Source organism: Aquarana catesbeiana, linkage group LG03 (genome assembly GCF_042186555.1).
Source record: "Aquarana catesbeiana isolate 2022-GZ linkage group LG03, ASM4218655v1, whole genome shotgun sequence".
In the NCBI taxonomy this organism is placed as follows: domain Eukaryota; kingdom Metazoa; phylum Chordata; class Amphibia; order Anura; family Ranidae; genus Aquarana; species Aquarana catesbeiana.
This window is the reverse complement of record NC_133326.1, coordinates 512,143,188-512,164,253: the sequence shown is the minus strand read 5'-3', so window position 1 is coordinate 512,164,253 and position 21,066 is coordinate 512,143,188. Positions and strand designations below refer to the sequence as shown.

Sequence of the window (21,066 nt, the reverse complement as noted above, 5' to 3'; positions counted from 1 at the left end):
GAAACACTAAGGCCGTTCACATCTGAGCAATTTTCTGCTTGAAACTTGTAGCTCTAAAACAAGCCAAATCCCATTTATTTTAATGGCCCCTGTTCACGTATGAGCGTTCTGTTGCCTGGATCAAAACGCCTGTCACTCAAAAAAGTACATGAGTTTCTTTTTGGCAGATTACAAGTGTCTTTGGTCCCATAGACATCAATAGAATCGCCTGACTTAAGCGTTTTACGAGTGTTTTCTGCTCAAATAGCAGCTCTCCACCCCTAATTTCCTCTCCCTCTCCTCCCCCCAGTGCTTTCTACTGGCTTAACAAAAATGCCTGAGGCTGTAAAACGCATGTAATACACTTCTAAAACGCTTTAAAAATGCTTGTTAAAAAATGGCAAAAACGCTTTGAAAAAATCCAGTAAATCACTACGCTCAGGTGTGAATGGAGCCTAAGCAGACAGCCAGACACAGACTAGCTATATCATTCTATCAATAAGTTCACCTGTCTGTTCATCCATCACCTAGCACCCTTTCCTGACTACAAAGAATATGTTTAGACCTGCTGACCTTTGTGTATTTCCAAAGCTGGTTTCCTCTCATTCCATGGCAATCAAAGAGTGTGACAGGACTGGTGTGAGATATGGCATCAAAGCATACTTTCTTGGTGTGCAGTGGATCTCCAGGACGAATGTCTTCTCTCCATCCCAGGGTGAATACCTGTAAGAAAGCTTGTATTAGCTTTTTTCCTGGTGAGCTGCGATCTATATGGAAAACTCAGGCATCCATCCTATCTACCTGCACACTGTTCCAGGCATCTACCTTACGCCCTTTGGTGCAGGTTTCCAGTCGTAGTTCAGAGCCCATAGAGGCATGCTTACTGTCCAAACAAAGGCCTGTCTTCTTGTTCCGAATCTGAAGAAGGAAGGGAAAGAAAGATGACTAAACCAATATTCACATGTTTTTATTGCTCTTAACAGTTTTTCATAATACATTTTAGATCAAGATCACTTGGGCACCTACCTAAATTCTGAATACATGTATCCTTACTGGAAGAACTTCTGCTCATCCATCAACAAGATACAAAACTGTAGCAAGTTTCAAACAGAATGGTAGCGCTGCAGGAGTAACCCTAATGCTTGAAATGAACCTATAGTTTGAAATTAACCTACAGTTTGCTCATGTTGGCAATACATACATGGAGGTTGATTTACTAAAGGCAAATATACCGTGCACTGCAAGTGCAGCTGCTCCAGATCTGAAGGGAAGCTCTGAATGAAGGGGAGCTCTGCTGATTTCTATCATCCAATCATGTACAAACATAAATGCAGTTTACTTTCCTTGCATGTTCCCCTCAGATCTAGAGCAACTGCAGTGCACTTGAAGTTCACAGAATATTTACTTTTAGTAAATCAACCCCATATTGTACTTTCAAACCAACTGACACATGATATATGTAAACTGGTCTGGTACTTAAAGGATAAGTTCACCTTTGGGAATATGTTACATGTTCCACCTGTTTTTAAAAGGTGGAACATGTAATATGTTCCAACTGCTGCAGCCGCTCACCGACCCCCTCTCTCTCTGTGACAGCAATACGAGGAGAGGTTTCAAGTACTAGCTGCCACTTTTTGAAAAGAGCATGGCCACGTGGGGTTTCGTCTAGTTCCGTGAATTAATTAACTACAAGTTCCACCATCCTTTGCCGCTGTCGGCTTGTAGTTCTCAATGAACTACCATGGCACTGTTGAGTGCTGCGGTAGTTCATTGTCTCTTCCTATCAGTGTGAAACACTGCCTGGCCGTATGTTGTACGGGGCAAACAGATCACACTGAAAGTCTTCAGGATTTACCTGCAAAAAAAAAGTTTTTTTTTTTTTAAAAGCTGAACTTATACTAATGAAAGTATACCTTTTTTTGGTATAAACTGTTCCCTACTCTATCAATGTCAGTTTTTTTTTTTTTGTGTCCCACTGGATAGAGTTCCCTTCATTTCCAGTCCTGGAGACACAACAGGCAGTGGGAGAAAATCTTTCCAAACTGAGGGAAATCCCTTCTTAGACAGTTATCACCAGAACAAGTGTCCCCACTGGAGGAATTCTCCTTTATTCTTGTTGTGGCCAAAAATCAAATCTTTCTCCCTTTTGTTTAGTCCCAGTCTAGTCACCAGAGTAACTCTCCTTAAACGTGGATACAGACAGCAATGAAAAATTCTCAGTTGAGATATCAAGGTACGGTAATCCTCTTGCCTCCTGACAATATACTGTATAAGAAAAAAACTGGAACAGAATCCTACACAAATTAAATTATTACAGAATAAATTCTAAATAAAGTTATAATTCTAGTTAGCAGTAAACTATAATACTAAAGTGCAAATATGGGCAGATATAGGAAAACAATTGCCCACACATTAGGGTTATGAACTCCAACTGCCCATTATTGGGTCTATTTATAGAAAAGTGAATGTGACTTTCCCCAAACATTCTCTGGTGGGGAATCAATCACTGTCATTTAAAACACATGCGTTAGGAAGATTCCTCTGCAGAGAATGTTTGCGGAATGTCAGATCCACAGTTTTATAAATATACCCATAAATGTTACCCACAATCGTCAAACTTAAATTAGGCTAAACCTACTCCCACCCCCATTCTAAGCCTATTCTACCTAACCCTGTAAAGAAAAGATGTATATACCTACTTATTCTGATTTCTGAAGCCACTCCAGTTCAGTCACATGATCTCACCAGCAGTAGCTCATGTGTAGAGGAGAGAGGCTGCAAATACCTATAAGATGACATCACCCAAAGGCTTACTATAGGGCATCCTTTGTCGGCTGTCTCTCCTATACATTGAAGCCGCTGCTGATAGCTGATCACGAGACCGGACTGGAGAGGCTTCAGAATAGGTACATATACTTTTACAGATCTTTTCTTTACAGGGTTAGATAGAATAAGCTTACAATGGGGATGGGAGTAAGTTTAGCCTTACTTAGCTTTTGACTGAACTTTCATTCTAAATACATTGCTTTCTTCCCTATACCAAAATTAAATGTGAAAATTAAATGCCAAACTGGTGCATGCTTTCCCCACATCTATGGCTGTACTATTTGTACTCTGACCAAAGGGATATCACATTGTAAGCTTTCCTTAGAATAGGATGCATTAAGGTAAAAAACCTTCTGCCTTTAGGACATCTTTAATGTAACATCAGGTGTCTATGTGACTGCATATGTGTTTCAGCTGTCTTCCACTGAAGCTAATGGCCAAAGCAGCCAGTGAAAGTGACACCCGAACGTGAAGTAATGCCCATCACTTCTCGTGTTCATTGAAGCTTGGGGAAAACAGTTATTATGTGTTCACTGGTCTCCCGCTCTCTTCTACCCAGCGGTATCCACCATTTGGGGGGTCCTGCAAATGTGATAGCAGATCAAGGGAAACATGGCAGGTGGGTTGCACGGGGGAGGGGCCTACTACCAGGGTTTTGTGGAAGCTTCCACTTGACAGTGAATTTGACAGATTTACGAATGTGTAAAACCCCCTGCTGCTGCCGCATGACATGCATTGGTGGCAGTGAATGGGTTAATGGCAATAAAAAGTAGACAGAAGGTATAACCACTCACTACTCTATCCTAAACTAAGTAAAACATTTTGGCTTTAGATATATTTTATTGGGTAAAAAGCCTGACGTTCTGAAAACATAAAAGCTGAACTTCAGCCAGATTATGAATACATCATGAAATGCATTTATTTCAATGCAACTTGCATAAGTACCCGAATTTGACTTGCAACCTCCTGTAAAATGGCACTCACCATGGAAGAGGGAATGGCAGTACTGGGAGCCATGCTGAAAAGAGGAGACAGCAGAGGGATGACCTCAATAACCTACTGCTGATTTGTCAGCAGGCTAGGTGGGGGAAGACACCATTGTATCCCTCCTACAATTTATAACTGTAACATAGAAAGTGGTGTCATCCACCAGACTGTGTAACAGTACTGTTTGATCTCAAGAAAAGATCAACAGAAATATAAATTTGTCGGCAGTAAAAACAGCTTCCTTATATGTATTTCATGTGTCTTTATATCTGTTTGCCTGGAGCCATAATATTATTTTGCTACACAAAATGGTTGACTCATTCCCGGGTATGGGGGTCCTCTGAATATTTATCTGGGCTCGACTTTCACTTACCTCTCCCCAAGCAGCGGCAGGAGGCTCAACAGGAGGGTAATACTTGGGCAAGTCCCAAGCCACTTTGGTCATGAACCACTTGAAGGTCTGACAGTTTAACCTGCTGCGCAGCTCCTTCTGAGATGTCACATCGCCAGGAGAAAGATGCCGGTAGTCGGGGCGTCGTTGGTAGATATATTCTGCATATTCATCCATCCACACTTCAGCTACTCTCTTTAGGTTCTGTAAGAGGATGTAGACTTATCAGACAAAACGTCAAGTGCAAGCTATTACTTCTGAATCCCCAACAACAAAGAATTAACCGGAATTGCTGGTTAAAAGTATCATCAGGATATAGAAAGGCATTAGCAACATGACCACTAGATGGTGCTAAAAGCGTATTTTTGTGTTCAGTGACTTGGAATCAATAATACAGAAATAAATTGTGCTCCAGTAAGTACAGCTAAGTATATGTTTATGATATCTTTCTCTAATCATTTGTTCAGCCAGGCTCAAACTATCATAGACACTGGGAATTCTTAATGCAGTCTTGCATTATGATCAAGATATGAACATAAATGGAGTACATATTTTTTCTTAACCTATTACTTACTTGCTGGAAAACAATGCTGGAAAACTCTGCTTTAAAGCCTTAGAACAGAATAAAGTATGTAAGACAGGAAAGGATGCAGTGATTTAGAATATATAATGTACTGTACAACATACAGAGTGGAGCAGTCTGAAATGTGTATTGTACATCACAATATATAGAGTGTTTTTGTCCATAGCATGTAATCTTTTAATCTTTTATACAGTGTAAAACATACTGCATCATTGAAAATATATCACAGCTCGCTCAGTGGAGCGTTCTACTAACAGAGAGCACAGCATGCAGAGTACAGCTTCATGTGCAGCACAATGTACAAAGTGGAGCTGTCTTCAGTATGCAACATATAGCACAGTGTATAAAGTTGAGTGGTCTGGATTATGTAATGTACTTCACAGTGTACCGAGTGGTTTTCTGTATCTAATGTACAGTGCAATGTACAAAGTGGAAAAGTTTAGGGTTAGTAACATACAGCACAGCAGGCCTAGAGCATGTACTGTACAGCATACTTTACAGTGGTCTCCAAACTGTGGCCCTTTGCTTGCCTTTATCTGGCCCTTGAGACACTATTCTTCGCACTGGTATGAGACATTATTCTGCCATCTGATACCAACAAAGGGGCATTATTTCTCCCACTGACACCAATAATGGGGCACTATTCCTCCTAATAATATCAACGATAAGACAGTATTCCTCCCCTTAATAAAAATGTGATGTTTACTCCCACTGATGCCAAGAAAATTTCCACTCCCAATGGTTACAGTCCGGCCCTCCTAAAGTCTGAAGGACAATGAAACCTGCCTTTGGTTCAGAAAGTTTGAAGACCCCTGATGCAACAGTACAGAGACTAAAATGTACAAACTGCAGCAGTCTGGGGTGTAACCATCTAGAGTATTAGGCATACAGCACAATGCACAGAGTACAGCTGCCTGGAGCATGTAGTGTACAGCACAGCTAACAGTGTGGAGCTGCACTAAAAAACCCTCTTTCTACTCTTTATCACACTTGCAAAACCATAGGGAAAACAAAGTTAGGCAGCATCTAGTATCATATTTGAATCCAACGTGTCCTTCATATACTAGATTAGTCACAAAAATACTTTCTGTAACATGGCAGCGAAGAACAAATTACAGACAGGTGGTGGCCAGTGGGCACTTTCAAAATTAATCAGTAACCCAATTTGCACACTTTGTAGTTAAAGGTAGGTAAAAGATGTGCAAGGAACAGGGAACTGAAGATACAGATTTTAACTTAATTTCAACTTTCAATTACTATATTACTGTCATGCTTGCAGTTCTGGCATGATGTTATGGTGTAGAGGGAAGGCTGGATATCAGTAAGTCTCTCTCAGTGAGAAGTATGGTGCATGAATGGAAGCTCCACTAATGTCAGAACAACTACTGTGTGTTAGAGATCCATAAGGGAGGTGTGTTTGCAGCTGAATCATCTAGACAGGCTGCAAGGAAGCCTGTGGAAGGGTTGAATGCCTACAGGCACAACCAGATGCATCCTTTTTGTGGTTTATACTAACTATGGAATGTTCAGGGCGATTTAAAAAATCCTCATCTGGATTACAAAATGTTTTGTTGCATATTGAAAAGTGATAGGCTAAAAAAATCCAGAGACAATTTGTGAAAGCAAACAAAACCTAAGAAGGAAGCTAGTTCAATACCTACAAGTATACAAAAAAAAGCAGACAGAGTGACAAAGAATGTTTTGCACAGCAAATAAAACATAAAGGCTAGGAATATTAAAGTGGAAGTTCAGCCAAAAATAATCTAATGCTAAACCTACTCTCAGCCACATTCTAAACCTAATCTATCTAACCCTGTAAAGAAAAAATCTCTATACTTATCTTTTCTGAAGCCATTCCAGTCCAGTCTCCAGTGGCGGATCCTGTGTACAGAGAAAAAGCCAACAACGGCGGTGAAATGCCTGGGAAATGACATCACCCTTAGGCCCCTTTTACACGATCGGACCGTTCAGGTCCGCCTGTCAGTTTTGACGGCGGACCTGAACGGGCGCTCCATGTTAGCCTATGGAACGACCCGGTCCGATCCGCTAAAAGCAGACGGATGGCCCTACGTCCAGGTCTGTCGCTGCCGGATCGGGTGAGATTTGATGAAAACGGACATGCTGTCCGTTTTCATCCGATCCCTCCATAGGCGGCAGCGGTGCCTGACAAGCCCCTCCCCGATCAGTGAGCAGAGAGGGACCCGTCATCTGCCAGCTCAGCGGAGATCAACGGACTGATCTCCCGCTGAGCCGGCGGACAGAGGCGGACTCCATGGAAGCGGAGTCCGCCTCGTGTGAAAGGGGCCATAGAGTTACTATGGGGCTTCCATTGTCGACTGCCTCTCCTGCACACTCCCACACACTGAAGCAGACACTGACAGCTCAGCGTGGGACCGGAGCGGATGCGGAATAGGTAAGTATAGCGATTTCTTGTTTACAGGGCTAGAAAGATTAGGTTTAGAATGTGGCTGAGAGTAGTTTTAGCGTTATATAGCTTTTGGCTGAACTTCCACTTTAATGCAACAATCTCTCCTGAGTCCAGAGGTTTGTACTTGGTCTCATTTAAATTTATTCTGAAAGAAAATACTAGATAACAAGCAGAATACAGCAAGCAATCTTAAAGACTCAGGGTCATGGTTATTTTATTTGTTGCAATAGGGAGCAGGACTTAATAACTTAATATTGTAAGTGAAATAAGTTTACCCTTGCCAGGCTGACACCAGCAGGCACCTTGTAGGGCACATATTTTCTGTAAATATGTCCCACGCGAGAGCATGGAGCATCTTCCATCCGGCCTCCACACATCCACACCTATAGTGACAAAGAAATATGACTGGTTAGCTAGTGGAAAAGCTGTGAATTCAACCTTCATGTAAACATATTTATCTACAGTCATTTATCATCTTACTTTCATTTTTAATGGTGGGATAAAAGGTTAGATCGCTATTTGCATCCAAAATTCCTTTAATTTCCTTTCCCTGCTGGTACCATTCTCTTAAAAAAAAAGGATCTTATCTTTCCCCACTCTAGTTGGAGAGAATTACCCTTACTTCCTCTGTCTCTGGTGTTACTGGTCACCAAGAGAGTAGGCAAGTCTAAATCTACACAATGAGGACTCAGATAAAACATTTACAGAGGTTCTATCCATCCCAAACTCTATCATCCCAAAATAAAAAAAAGTGGGCTTGCTTCTCATTTCTAATAGCAAAGAACACTAACTATTTACAGTTTTGCCCCACTTGATAAAACTGAAAAGGCAAATAAGCAGACTGAAACCCAACATCTGGATTAAGTCATTGGAGCCATAGATATCTCCAAGGATTTCCTTGTAGAACTGGCTGGCTGTAAAGCGGTTAGAATAAAGCACATCACTATGCTTATCGTGCCCCATTCGGACATCCAGTACGGCTGCCACATTCCCAAGGTTTAGCATATGCCATTTCACTTGTTTTGGATGGAGTGGTAAGGGCGTGGAACTCCTTTTTGGTTTTATGGCAGTCCATGTCCTTGCTGTAGTGATTTATCTTTACTATGTCCTGGTGACCATTTCATGGTGGCAGAAAGTAATGAAACAGCCAACATTTTACAGTTGTCAATGGAACAGAAGGCGAGGAGAAATCTTCCAATGAAGACCCCTGTTGTAGAGACTGCTAAGAGAAGATTTGGACAGATTTCCTCTTATTTAAAAAAAAAAAAAAAAAAGTAACCTGAGGTTTTAACCATTCCCTTCCCTATCCAAATCTAAAAAGGTTTGGCTATAAACATGCTGTTGTTCAAAACTTGCATTTTTGTTAGACGCTGGAGAGTTAAGCCACCTAATGATTTCTTACAGCTTTGGAGATGATGAAATCTCTGCGTTTGCATTCCCAGGACTGTAGACCTGCCAATGCAATTAACTAAGGGGTCCCAGATCTTTGGCCTATTTTATTTTATGGAGAATACAGTTGGAGGAGCACCCTAAAACCCCAAGTGATAGAGGTGGGCACTAAGAAGATTACACCATTGGCTTTCCCAAAATCTATAAAGCCAGAGAGTGACTGAGCACACTAGACTGCACGTATAACCAAAATATTACTTTTTCCTGAAATTCCCCTTTAAATCTGGCTAATCAGCATATGCTGACCTAGGATTATTCTGAAATATGAGAAAAAAGAAAATAATTTACTAAACTAACTAAAATGCTGTCTCTTGACTCTTGCCAAGCACTGCATGCTTTCTTTATATTTTAAGTGCGCCGAGTTCAAAACTAAGGGCTTGCTGAACGTCATCTGGATTTACATGACCGAAGCCCTATAATTTATGCATGCTCTGTGCCTCTTGGTAGCAAGATGGGAAAAAAATGGGTCATTACAAGATAAATACATTCTAAACTAGCAAGTTTTAATTACACTTAAACAATCATTATGTAACACTTTACAACAAACTCCCTCCCATGAGACAGCATCAAGTAAAACAGCAGTTTCTCGCAGCGTGTGGCTGTTTTAATAAGTATCAAGGGTTTTCAGACGCGGACATTAAAAGGGCTTGTAAAACTAAGCTAAAAGTCATTCCATATAAAACAGCTTGTGATAAATTTCAGATATAAGTGTAAAATTTCCTATACCAATTGGTATACATCATCTTGTATTGAGCGTTTGGACATGCAGGAGTTCTCTAATAAAGTACCATGTTACTGAGGAGTCTGTCAATGTCCACATTAAAGGAGATCTCCAGAAAACAGAACTGGAAAGGACAATAGGGGGTTTGGGAAGTTTAATGTTTTAATTATGCTTACTTCCGCGCTTTGCTTTCTGAAGGCAGGCGGCAGTATGGTTAGCACATTGCTTTCAGTCCATGCACTTTCTACATCTTGTCCCCACTATTTTCTACATGTAATAGATGTCTATGGGGCAGCCATTTTCTGTTTCCCTTTAAAGCCCACCCTACCCACTTTATATTCACCTCTTTAGCACTCCCTAGCTCTGTTGCAGCCACCAAAATACCTGTTGTTGGAGAGCAGGATGAGCAGTGACTTTACCCCCTCCTTCATCCGAATGTAAAAATATAAAAGCTGCAAGTACCAACCTCTGCTAGGGAAATGAGAAATAGGATGCGCCTTACCATCAGCCATCAACTATGGTGAATGGTCGCACTGATCAATAGACAAACGTAAAAGGCAGGCCAATTAATTAAAGAATTTGTTACCCCAACACTTCATAGTCCTGATATGTGGCTGTTGTACCATGTACTTGTATGAGAAAGTATCCTGTCCTCTTTGTATTACTTCCTTTATGTGAAATCTCTTGCGTTCCTGCTAGTACCCTTGCTTTCCTATTAAAAACTGAGCACACTAAGCAGGAGAGTACACCGTGGTCAGTTCTCGAGCTATGCTGCTCTCCTCCACTGATCAGACTTGTCCTGACATGCCCCCACTGCACAGCCATTCACTGGGAAGCTCAGTGTGCTGCTGCTGCGTCTCCCCACAGCTCTTATGCAGCTGAGAACAGAGGGAATGTGATCACTTATAAAAAAGAGAAAAAAAGTATTTTAAATGTTTTTTTTTATATCTATACACAAATGTTTTGCCTTTCATTTCTATTTTAAACTGAAAGGGTTGTTTTACAAGGTGAAGGTTTAAAAACACTTTAATGACTTTAATACAATACATTATAAAATTCAGAGCACAGTGCCACAGAGACTGGGGGGAGTTGGGGAGAAGAGTACTAATACAGCTCACTGCTCTCCTAATTTGATGAATCAAATAAAGTACAAAGTAAAAAGGCACTACCCACTTTTTTTTACTTTGCAATAAAAAACAATAACCAGGTTCTGGGCCCTCAGGGGGCTCTGTAAGATAAGTGGAACTATATGCAGGCATTTAGAGGTGTGGAGGTTAGTCGGGTAAATAAGAAACATTGCCAAAGAGTTTTTCATATTCTCAAATCTAAGCAAAGGATGGAGATCTGAGATCTGGTCTTCTTTTCACATGTTTCAAAGGCTATCCTTACCGGACTTGCTGTGAAAAGGCCCCCCCCCTTTTTTTTTAGATGAATATTTTAAGCACCAACAATTTGTGAATTAATCAGAGGATACACCTCCCTTCTCTGCCTTTTAGGACAGCTCTGTATGAAGTTTCAATCAGACAGAAACAGCTTTTTTACATTTTCTCTTTGTAACAACATCATACGTACATTCTGCATCATATTTTACTTGTAAAATTAATTCAATTATTAGTCCAAAGATGGATAAACGTAAAAGAATTCACTTTTCACTCCCACCCCTCTCTAAGCCATCCTGATAGGCTTTTTTTTAATTTCTTGATGAAAATATAGTCACCCCCCATCTGGTTCCCTTGCCGCTGCCATTTCTGAGTGCAGAGGAATGCTAATCCAGTGCTGCAAATCTGCTCGAGGCCACTGGTTCTGCTGACATCAGTCTTTTTCTGCATCCTAAGAGGACCGGCCTACCAGCAGTGAAGACTCTGGACCCGATTGTCACATGACAGTGGCTTTAACGTAAAAAGGACTTTTGGAAATTATTCATTTTTTTTAGCCAGCGATCAGTTAGATAGGGGTGGGAAGTGAGTTACTTTTATTCTGGAGAGGGGATTAAAAATTGTAACAGAAAGTGGTGTCTTCCACCTGGCTATGCTGTGCAGCATGACTGTGTACAGTGCATTTATAAAGTATTCAGACCTCTTCACTTTTTTAAATTTTGTGAAAAACAGCGAAAACAGATTTTAGAAATGTTGGTGAATTTATTAAAAAAGAAAAAACTAAAATATAACTTGTACTTAAAGCGGAGTTCCACCCAAAATTGGAACCTCCACTTTAAGTACTGGTGACCCCCTGGCATGCCACATTTGGCATGTCATTTTTTTGGGGGGTATGCGGGCACCCAGTTTTGGCAGGCACCCAGCTCCCACTTCCTCCTCTGGCACCGCATCGCCGGAAGGAAGATCACCTCTCCCCCCTCCCTCCAATCTTCTAGGATACGTCACAGGTCCCAGAAAATTGTCCGACCATTCACAACATGCAGAGCGGCTCACGCATGCGCAGTGCGCGCCCGGCTGTGAAGCCACAACTGGGCGCCCACAGTTACAATGACGATGCTGCGAAGAGGAGGGGGAGAGGAGCGAGGGATCTTGCGCCGCATCGCTAGACCATGTGACAGATGAGTGTCTATTTATTAAAACTCAGCAAACACACTTTTTGTAGCTGCTGACTTTTAAATGGGTGGAACGTCGCTTTAAGTTCTCAAACCCATTACTCAGTACTTTGTTGAAGCACCTTTGACAGCAATTACAGCCTCCAGTCTTTTTGGGTATGGTTAGACAAGCTTTGCACGCCTGGATTGGGGAATTTCTTCTTTGCAAACCCTTTCAAGCTCAGTCAGGTTGAATGGTGACTGTTGGTGGACAGCCATTTTCAGGTCTCTCCAGAGATGTTCAATCGGGTTCAAGTCAGGGCCCTGGCTGTGCCATTCAAGGACATTCACAGAGTTATCCCTAAGCCACTCCTGTGTTGTCTTGGCTGTGTGCTTAGGATTGTTGTCATGTTGGAAGGTGAACCTTCGGCCCAGTCTGAGGTCCTGAGCGCTGTGGAACAGGTTTTCATTGAGGATATCTTGGTACTTTGCTCCATTCAGCTTTTCCTCAACCCTGACCAGTCTTCCAGTCCCTGCTGCTGAAAAACACCCCCACAGCATGATGCTGCCACCACCCTGCTTCACTGTTGGGATGGTATTGGGCAGGTGATGAGCAGGGTCTGATATCCTTCAAACATAATGTTTAGAATTTAGACCAAACAGTTGAATCTTGGTTTTACCTGACCAGAGAATCTTGGTCCTCGTAATCAGTCCTTCCAAGTCTTTTTATGCAAACTACAAGTGGGCTTTTATATGCTTTGCACTGAGGAGAGGGCTGGTGTGATGGTTATCCTTCTGGAACTTTCCCCATCTCCATAGAGGATCTCTAGAGCTCAGAGTGACCATCATGTTCTAGGTCACCTCTCTTACTAAGACCCTTCTCCCCTGATTGCTCAGTTTGACCAGGCAACCAGCTCTTGGAAGAGTCCTAACTGTGCCAAAGAGAGAATTGTGGAAGCCACTGTGCTCATGGCAGTCTTCAGTGTAGCAGAAATGTTTTGTAGCTTTCACCAGATCTGTGCCTTGCAATAATCCTGTCTGAGCTCTGCAGACAGTTCCTTTGACCTCATAGCTTTTGCTCGGATACAGTCTGCATTTCAGCTGTGAGGCCTTTTATAGAGAGGTCTTTGCCTTTCCAAATCATGTCCAATCAGTTTTAATTTACCACAGGTGGACTCCAATCAAGGTGTAGAAACATCTTAGCAATGACCAAGAGAAATGGGAGGCACCTGAGCTAAATTTCAAGTGTGGTTGCAAAGGGTCTGAATACTTATGCCAATGTGATATTTCAGTTTTTCATTTTACATTCACAGACATTTCTAAATTTCTGTTTTCACTTTGTCATTATGGGGTACTGAGTGTAGATTAATGAGAAAAAAATGAATTTAAACAACATAACATAATTGAAAAAAGTGAAGGGGTCTGAATACTTTATGAATGCACTGTAAATCTTAAGAATGGGTTGACAGAAATCCTTTGACAGGTATAACAACTTCCATATATGTATTTTATTTGTGTACTTCACTATTTGTGAGTTAAAGAAGTCCAGCCAAAGCTCGTTTGGCTGTATTTCTCCTATGGATCACAGGTGTGCAATTCGTTTTGCACTCCTGTGACCCGTTTTCAGCAGACAGCAGGCTGAAGTCCGCTCTCTGCTGACGTCACAGGAATCAGTCCAGACACCGCGTCATCCCGACAATAGGAGTCTGGATCTGCCAGGTGCCTGGACTGATATCTGGCCCAGCTAGCTGCTGAGAGCCTGAGGTGGCCGCTCCCCGCCCCTCTACAGCTCAGCACTCCAGTGAGCGAGGAGGAGCAGAATGGAGAGCTGCTGATTGACAATCAGCTGCTCTCTGTTCGGGGAGCTGAGAGAACCGTGCCATCGGTGGTGTTCGATCGATCGGTTCTCAGTGTAGAAGCTCCAGGGGAACAGATGCAGCATCGGACCGATGCTGCATCCACCTAGGTAAGTATGAAACTGAAAAAAAAAATCCCTTACTTCTCTTTTAATTTTTATGATTTTTCCTTTGGTCTAACACAGTTTAACTAGAGCCAAAAGCTGCACAGCAAATATCTGCATAATGGTACATATCCAGGACTTTTATAGTAGCCCCTTTTACAAGATACAGATAAAGTAATTGCTTTGTTGTATGGTAGAGTGAAAATTTAAAATGCTCATAGACATGATTGAAAAATGCAGTCCAGCAATCACAACAGTGCCCTAAACCTGCTGGGACCTGCTGCTTGTTATTTTAACCAAGCTGTACCCTCATATAACTTGGCAGCTGCAGGTTTTCTTCCCTGTATATCACACATATCTCTATATATTCTCTGTTCTGCTCTGTGCAGTACTGTCAGCGCAGCATGAAAATAAATAAGCTTAGTTAGCCCCCATAGCCCAACCATCGCTCATTTCCCAGTTCCCATCCGCCCCCTCCTAACAGCCAGCCCTTCTGTGCGTGTGATTCCAGCACAGTTATTAATCTATCAGCTACAGATGACTGCACCACTTTATCTTAATTTCAGGACAATAAACGGAGCTGTTTCTGTGTGACTTGTACCCACCCTGTCAAAGGGGCTCATAGCGGGTGACTAATTACAAGGGGTGCAGTCAGTAACTCTATCTGGTAAATGGGACTGTGCTGCTGAAAGCTGATTTCATAGGTGTCAGAAGAATTTGGGAGCGTGGCTGTGAAGGGAACAATATGTATTTGTTGTGCTGTTTCATGAAACCCTTCAGGATATGGAAATTATCTGTGACTTAAAGATCCTCATGTATGAATCTGCTGTGTCCTCCGACTGGGGCCAACAAACCACCATGCTCACAAATATACAGTGGCATAAAAGATGTGTTGCACGGTCGGGCATTCATGTATCATTGCACAGCTCCAGCATAACGGCCTCTGACCGTCTCCCCGAGCGCAATGAAATATTGGGTGACATTTCCTGGATGAACTGGAGTTGGGATGGGTTAACATTTCTGCACTAATGCTACTTACACCTCGGCAAAGCTCTGCTCTTGTCAGCTAAAGTTGAAAACAGTTTATACCAGTGCCAGACAAGCTGCGTTTTTATTTTGTTTATTAAAACAAGGTTTACCTTACATACGGTACAAATATCCAACATACACATTCATATGAAGCAGATTTGCATTGGTTTTGGGAGTGAGGACTCTTCCCACCCCCACATAACAGTGTTGGGCCAATTAACACGTACTAGGGCTGAGTCACAGCTTACTTGATACCTGAAAGCACTGATTATTTTCATTACTTCTGTTGGCTGAACCAAGAGGTGGAGTGAAGGAAAGGTGGGCTTGTGCTGTTGGAGAAAGGCTATTAAAGGATAAGTTCATTTTGTAACATGTTACATCCATATTCAGGGTGTAACATTTTACAAATATACCAGCCCCCCACACCCCTCCGATCCCCTGTTTTTGCAGCGAGCTGGGGATATTCTCCCACCTACTCCCTGTCACAGTCTAAAGAAAACATTTCTCTGAATAAATGGACTACAACTACCATTGTGGCTGTCGGATTGTACCGTAATTGTCAATGAACTACCAGGGCGCTGTTGAGCATTATGGTAGTTCACTGATTATTTAAGTCAGTGTGAAACTGCCTGCCCGTATGTGGTACAGTGGACAGCTGACACCGAGAGTCTGCAAGAGACCCACATGACATCAGCGATCTGCTGATTGCTGGTGCAATGCTTTCCAAGCTCCTTATAAAAAATAAAAATAAAAAAAATAATAGTAAATGCACATTTTTTTTACCTGCAAAAAAAAGTGCACTGATTTTTTTTTTTTTTTTAAAGAGGTGAACTTATTCTTTAAAGCAGTGGTTCTCAACCTCAGTCCTCAAGTACCCCCCAACAGACCATGTTTTGGGAATTTCTCTTAGTTAAAATAGCTGTCCAAAATACCAAGCCATTGACTCAGATTTAAAGCACCTGTGCAAGATAAAGGAAAAACTGCAAACATGGCCTGTTGGGGGTACGGAGGTTGAGAACCACTGCTTAAAAGCAGACCCAAAGTTAATGTAAAACCATAACCTTTGTCTCGAAACATAATCCAAATACATCAACTACTTAATGGCCCTGTAATCTATTTTTCATAAAATCGTTTAGTGCTGTGTTTTTCTGCCCTCCTCTAACATCCTCCATAACCTTTGGAACCTCTCCTTTTCCCTCAAACTTTCATTTGTTTGGAACCAGTGGTACACGCTATTTGCGCTCATGTCCACTGCTCTATGTACACTACAAATGTCATAGTCCATATCAGAAGGGGACTGAAATGGAGGCAATGTTTCTGCATACAGTTGGACAACGGAGGAAAAATGTAATGACCCTCTATTAGAAAGCCAAACCCCAGCAGCAAAAAAGAATTTGGATATCTGGTGGAGGCCAAGAGCAATGAAAGCTACTTTTTTCAAGAATAAAATTACGATGGACCTTAAATTATTTTAAGCCATTTAAATATCCTTAACCACTTCCCGCCCAAGGCCGTAATATGACATCCTGGACTTTGAGTGGAGATATCTTTGAGTGGAGGCATCATTCAGATATCTTCTTTTTCAGGCGGCAATTCCCTGCACCATAGGAACAATCATAGCGGCTGTTCAACCGCTTGATTGTTTTTACAGGCGGCGGGAGGGGACCTCCGGTGCTTCTAGCGGCTCGCCCTTGCGATTGGCAAGCCTGAGAAGGAATCTGCCAGCGGCGGAAATTCACCATAGAGAATATCGCGGGTCAGATGGCCCCCGGCAGTCTCTATGACATTCGGAGGCCTGGGCACGTCCGTCCCGGCAGATGTAAACACTGCCGTGTACTTGGCTGGGAAGGCCAAGATTTTTTTTTTTTTTTTAATCTCAGTCTTTCCAGCCCAGAGGAGTGTTGTGGGGTCCCCAGATCTCTCCATGCCCTATTCCTATTACAAGGGACGTTTACATTCATTCTAATAGGAATAAAAGTGTTAAAAAATTTTTTTTAAAAATCTAAATAAAATAAAAAATCAAATATATTAAAGCGCCCCCGCACGCAGAAGTGAACATTGCACCCACATTTGTAAATGGCGTTTAAACCACACATGTGAGGTATCACCACAAACGTTAGAGCGAGAGCAACAATTCTATCCCAACACCTCCTCTGTAACGCTAAACTGGTAACCTGTAAAAACATTTCAAGAGTCACTTATGCAAATTTTTAAGTACCGAAGTTTGGCGCCATTCCACGAGTGTGCGCAATTTTAAAGCGTGACATGTTAGGTCTATTTACTCGGCATAACATAATTTTTCACATTATACAAAAAGTTGTAGTGTTTAACTTTAGTGTTTTTTTTTTTGAATTCATGAAAGTTTTTTTCAACGCATTTGAAAAATTGCTGCGTGAATACTGTGTGACACAATAAGTTACAATGACCACCATTTTATTCCCTAGGGTTTCTGCTAAAAAAAACATATATAAATGTTTGGGGGTTCTGAGTAATTTCTAGCAAATAAAATATGATTTTTACATGTAGGAAAGGAGTGCCAGAATAGGCCCAGTATAGAAATGGTCAAAGTGGTTGTAAAGGCAGGTTTTTTTTATCTTAATGTATTCTATGCATTAAGATAAAAAGTGTTATGTGTGTAGCAGCCTCCCCTCATACTTACCTGAGGTCAATCTAGATCCAGCAATATTGCAGGGGTGTCTCAGCTGCCCGGGACTCCCCTCCTCATTGGCTGAGACAGTAGCACGGCATCATTGGCTCCCGCTGCTGTCAATCAAAGTCAGTCAGCCAATGTGGAGAGAAAGGGGGGTGGGGCCGGGCCGGGGAGCACAGGGAGCTGTGACTCATCTGACCCCATAGCAAGCTGCTTGCTGTGGGGGCACTCGACAGGAGGGAGGGGCCAGGAGAGCCAAAGAGGGACCCGAGAAGAGGAGGATATGGGCTGCACTGTGCAAAACCATTACACAGAGCAGTTAAGTTGCATTATCCTGACTTGGTGTCATATGATGTTCAGCAGGATAAGCCATGGGGGCATGCAGCGCGGTGATCAGTGGTGTGGTGTGTCAGTCTGACACACCGCATCTTCAATCCCTTTAAAGAGCCTATGACATAGGCTCTTTACCATGTGATCAGCTGTGTCCAATGACAGCTCAATACAAGGTAATCAGGAAGGGCCGTTTATCAGCTTTTCCTCTAAAGGGTAAAAATTAACAAGAAAAAAATCACGCTAATGAAGTCCAAATTAATAAAAACATATGTGACAGCGTGGTGACGTCAGTGCGTACCTCCTCAGACACGTATGTGCTGACATCACCACACTGTCTCGTTGAGGAGGACGGGACTTGTTAACTTATGCCGGCCGGCTTCACATTTCTATGCGAGTTTTTTATCGTTCGTTTGTAAGTGCATTTCTCTTGGGTGTATTTGGGTATCATCTACTGTCAACCATGACTCCGTGAACCATTCCCTTACTTGCTGAGCTATTGATCCATCTACTATACAAGCCGTTCCCTGGATTGAGTCGAGGTTCTGCTTTTCCTATAGAGATATTTGCTCTGTATGGTGACGGTTCCAATTTATTCAATTTATCCACTGGGTGGACGTTTGCTTTTCTATAGGTTATATCCTTTATGCCTTTCTAGTATTTACATCTGGTAAGGAGACCCTCTGTCTGGTGACTGCTCACCTAATGTAATTTCATTCACTGGGTGGTTATTAATAATAATTTTTGCTCACGTCTGGTTGCTCATACTGTGAGTGTTACTAGATCTTTTGCACACATATAATTTATTTTGACGGTATCACGCTATGTACATTTTTTATTGTCTTACACACAATCAACATCTCTGGGAATAATGCTAACCCATGCTGAGGAGTTCGCAAGGTCTACACTTCATGCTGTATAACTACTAACCCAGGCTGGGGTATTAGCCACCCGTTTACTTGGCTTACATTCTGGTAAGCATGCATTTCTTATGATCTTCATGTGATGAATACCCAGTTCTTCTCGACTGGTCAAGCATTTGGAATTTTTCACATATGTTTTTATTAATTTGGACTTCATTAGCGCAATTTTTTCTTGTTTATTTGATTTGTGTTTATCCCACATTTATTGCAGCTCAGTTTATTGGATTAGCGCAGTTTTTTCCTTTTTCATGACTCTACTCGTGCTGACAAGACACGAGTAGAGGAGAGCCGATCAACTGCTTTCCTGACGGGGGGGTCTGTGCTAATCAGCGCAGACCCATCGAGGGTGCCCATTAGAGCCCACCAGGGATGCCAATCAGTGCACATTAAAAATGCCAATCTGTGCCCATCAGTGCCACCCATCAGTGCCACCTATGAGTGCTGCATATCAATGCCTCATCATCAGTGCAACATGAACAGTGTGGCCTCATCAGTGCTCATCAGTGAAGAAAAAAACGTATTTACAAAGTATTATAATAAAAACAAAGAAAAACTTTTTTTTTTTCAAAATTTTCTGTCTTTTTTATTTGTAGCACAAAAAATAAAAACCTCAGTGGTGATCAAATACCACCAAAAGAAAGCTCTATTTGTGGGAAAAAAATAAAACTTTATTTTTTCAAGTACAGCGTTGCATGACCGCGCAATTGTCATTCAAATTGCGACAGCGCTGAAAGCTGAAAATGGGCCTGGGCAGGAAGGGGGTGAATGTGCCCTGTATTGAAGTGGTTAATAAATAGTAAGAGAACTTTAAAGAAAGCCATCCGTGGCATCTCTAGCTGCTTATGTTACAAACGATATTGGATCTTTGGAGGAGGCTGAGTGCCATACACGGTACTTTTTGAAGATTACATAATTGAGTTGTTTTTTTTTTTTTTTTTTTTTAAACCAGAGTTTAGTGTCACATTTAATACTCAAGGATTAGTTCACCAATATATGTTCATTTATTTATTTTTTTAGTCCTGATTCATCAAGCTGCAATAGCACTTAAAATGAAACTCTACTTTGCCTATGCAATTAAAAGTTCTGCTCATTTTATTTCCACCCTGTGAGAAAAAAGGAAAATACTAGTAAATAGAGATGTCCATCAGTGAAAGCTCGCCTGTGGCCAGACTATGGACATAACTATTTAAATATCCTTAGTAAACAGTAAGAGGACTTTAAAACAAGCCATCCTTGGCCTCTCTAGCTCATTTCATTGTAAATTAATTCTCAAAGATTACAAACATTCTACTGTTGTATTGCCTAGTCAACAGGACATGAAATGAAGTGACTTGAAAGCATATGATTGACTTTATTTACCTATACTTAAAAGAGTTGCAAAGGCAGAAGGTTTTTTTTATCTTAATGTATTCTATGCATCCCTCCCCAGCACCCCCTAATACTTATCCCATCTCCCCATTGTCCAGCGAAGTTAGCCAACCAGGAGAGAGAGAGAGGGTGGGCCAAATGGCAGCTCCATGCCTGAATGGACACACGGAGTTGCAGCTCGGCTCAGGTGCCCCCATAGCAAGCTGCTTGCTGTGGGGGCACTCAACAGGAGGGAGGGGCCAGGATCACAGAAGAGGCACCCGAGAAAAGGAGGATCCAGGCTGTCCTGTGCAAAACCACCACACAGAGCAGGGAAGTATAACATGTTTGTTATTTATTGTTATTTTTTTTAAAAACAAGACTTTGCATTTAGATAAGATTAACTGTGGTTGTAATCAATTAAAGTAATTGCAAAGTCTCGCTTTTTTTTTCTATTAAAACAAACATGTCATACTTATCTGCTCTGTGCAGTAATTTTGCACAGAGCAGCCCATATCCTCCTCTTCTCGGGTCCCTGGCTGGAACTCCTGGCCCCTCCCTCCTGTTGAGTGCCCCCACAGCAAGCAGCTTGCTATGGGGGCACCTGAGCTGGGCCAAAGCTCTGTGTATCCATTCAGACACGGAGCCACAGTTCGGCCCCACCCCTCTCTCTCCTGATTGGCTGAGTTTGATTGACAGCAGTGGGAGCCAATGGCGTCGCTGCTGTGTCTCAGCCAATCAGGAGGGAGGATGGCCAAGGCAATTGTGGACATCGCTGGATAGAGATGGGGCTCAGGTAAATATTAAGGGGGCTACTGTACTCAGAAGGCTTTTTATTTTAATGCATAGAACGCATTAAGATAAAAACCTTCTGCCTTTACAACCACCTTATGCAGTATTACATAAAACAGCAATGTATAAAATGCAGTTGTTCTC

At 41.9% G+C, this 21,066-nt stretch overlaps 1 protein-coding gene across 1 annotated transcript in view; it reads right to left on the bottom strand.

The window, feature by feature from the left end:
* GALNT10 (polypeptide N-acetylgalactosaminyltransferase 10) overlaps positions 1-21,066 on the bottom strand; it is a 416,900-nt gene that overhangs the window by 7,178 nt on the left and 388,656 nt on the right. Inside the window, exons 8-11 of the mRNA XM_073621149.1 lie at positions 7,470-7,577; positions 4,166-4,387; positions 781-897; positions 553-702 (exon numbers count right to left, since the gene is read on the bottom strand). Of these exons, the coding sequence (XP_073477250.1) occupies positions 553-702; positions 781-897; positions 4,166-4,387; positions 7,470-7,577 (597 nt within the window). The remainder of the gene's footprint in view (positions 1-552; positions 703-780; positions 898-4,165; positions 4,388-7,469; positions 7,578-21,066) is intronic.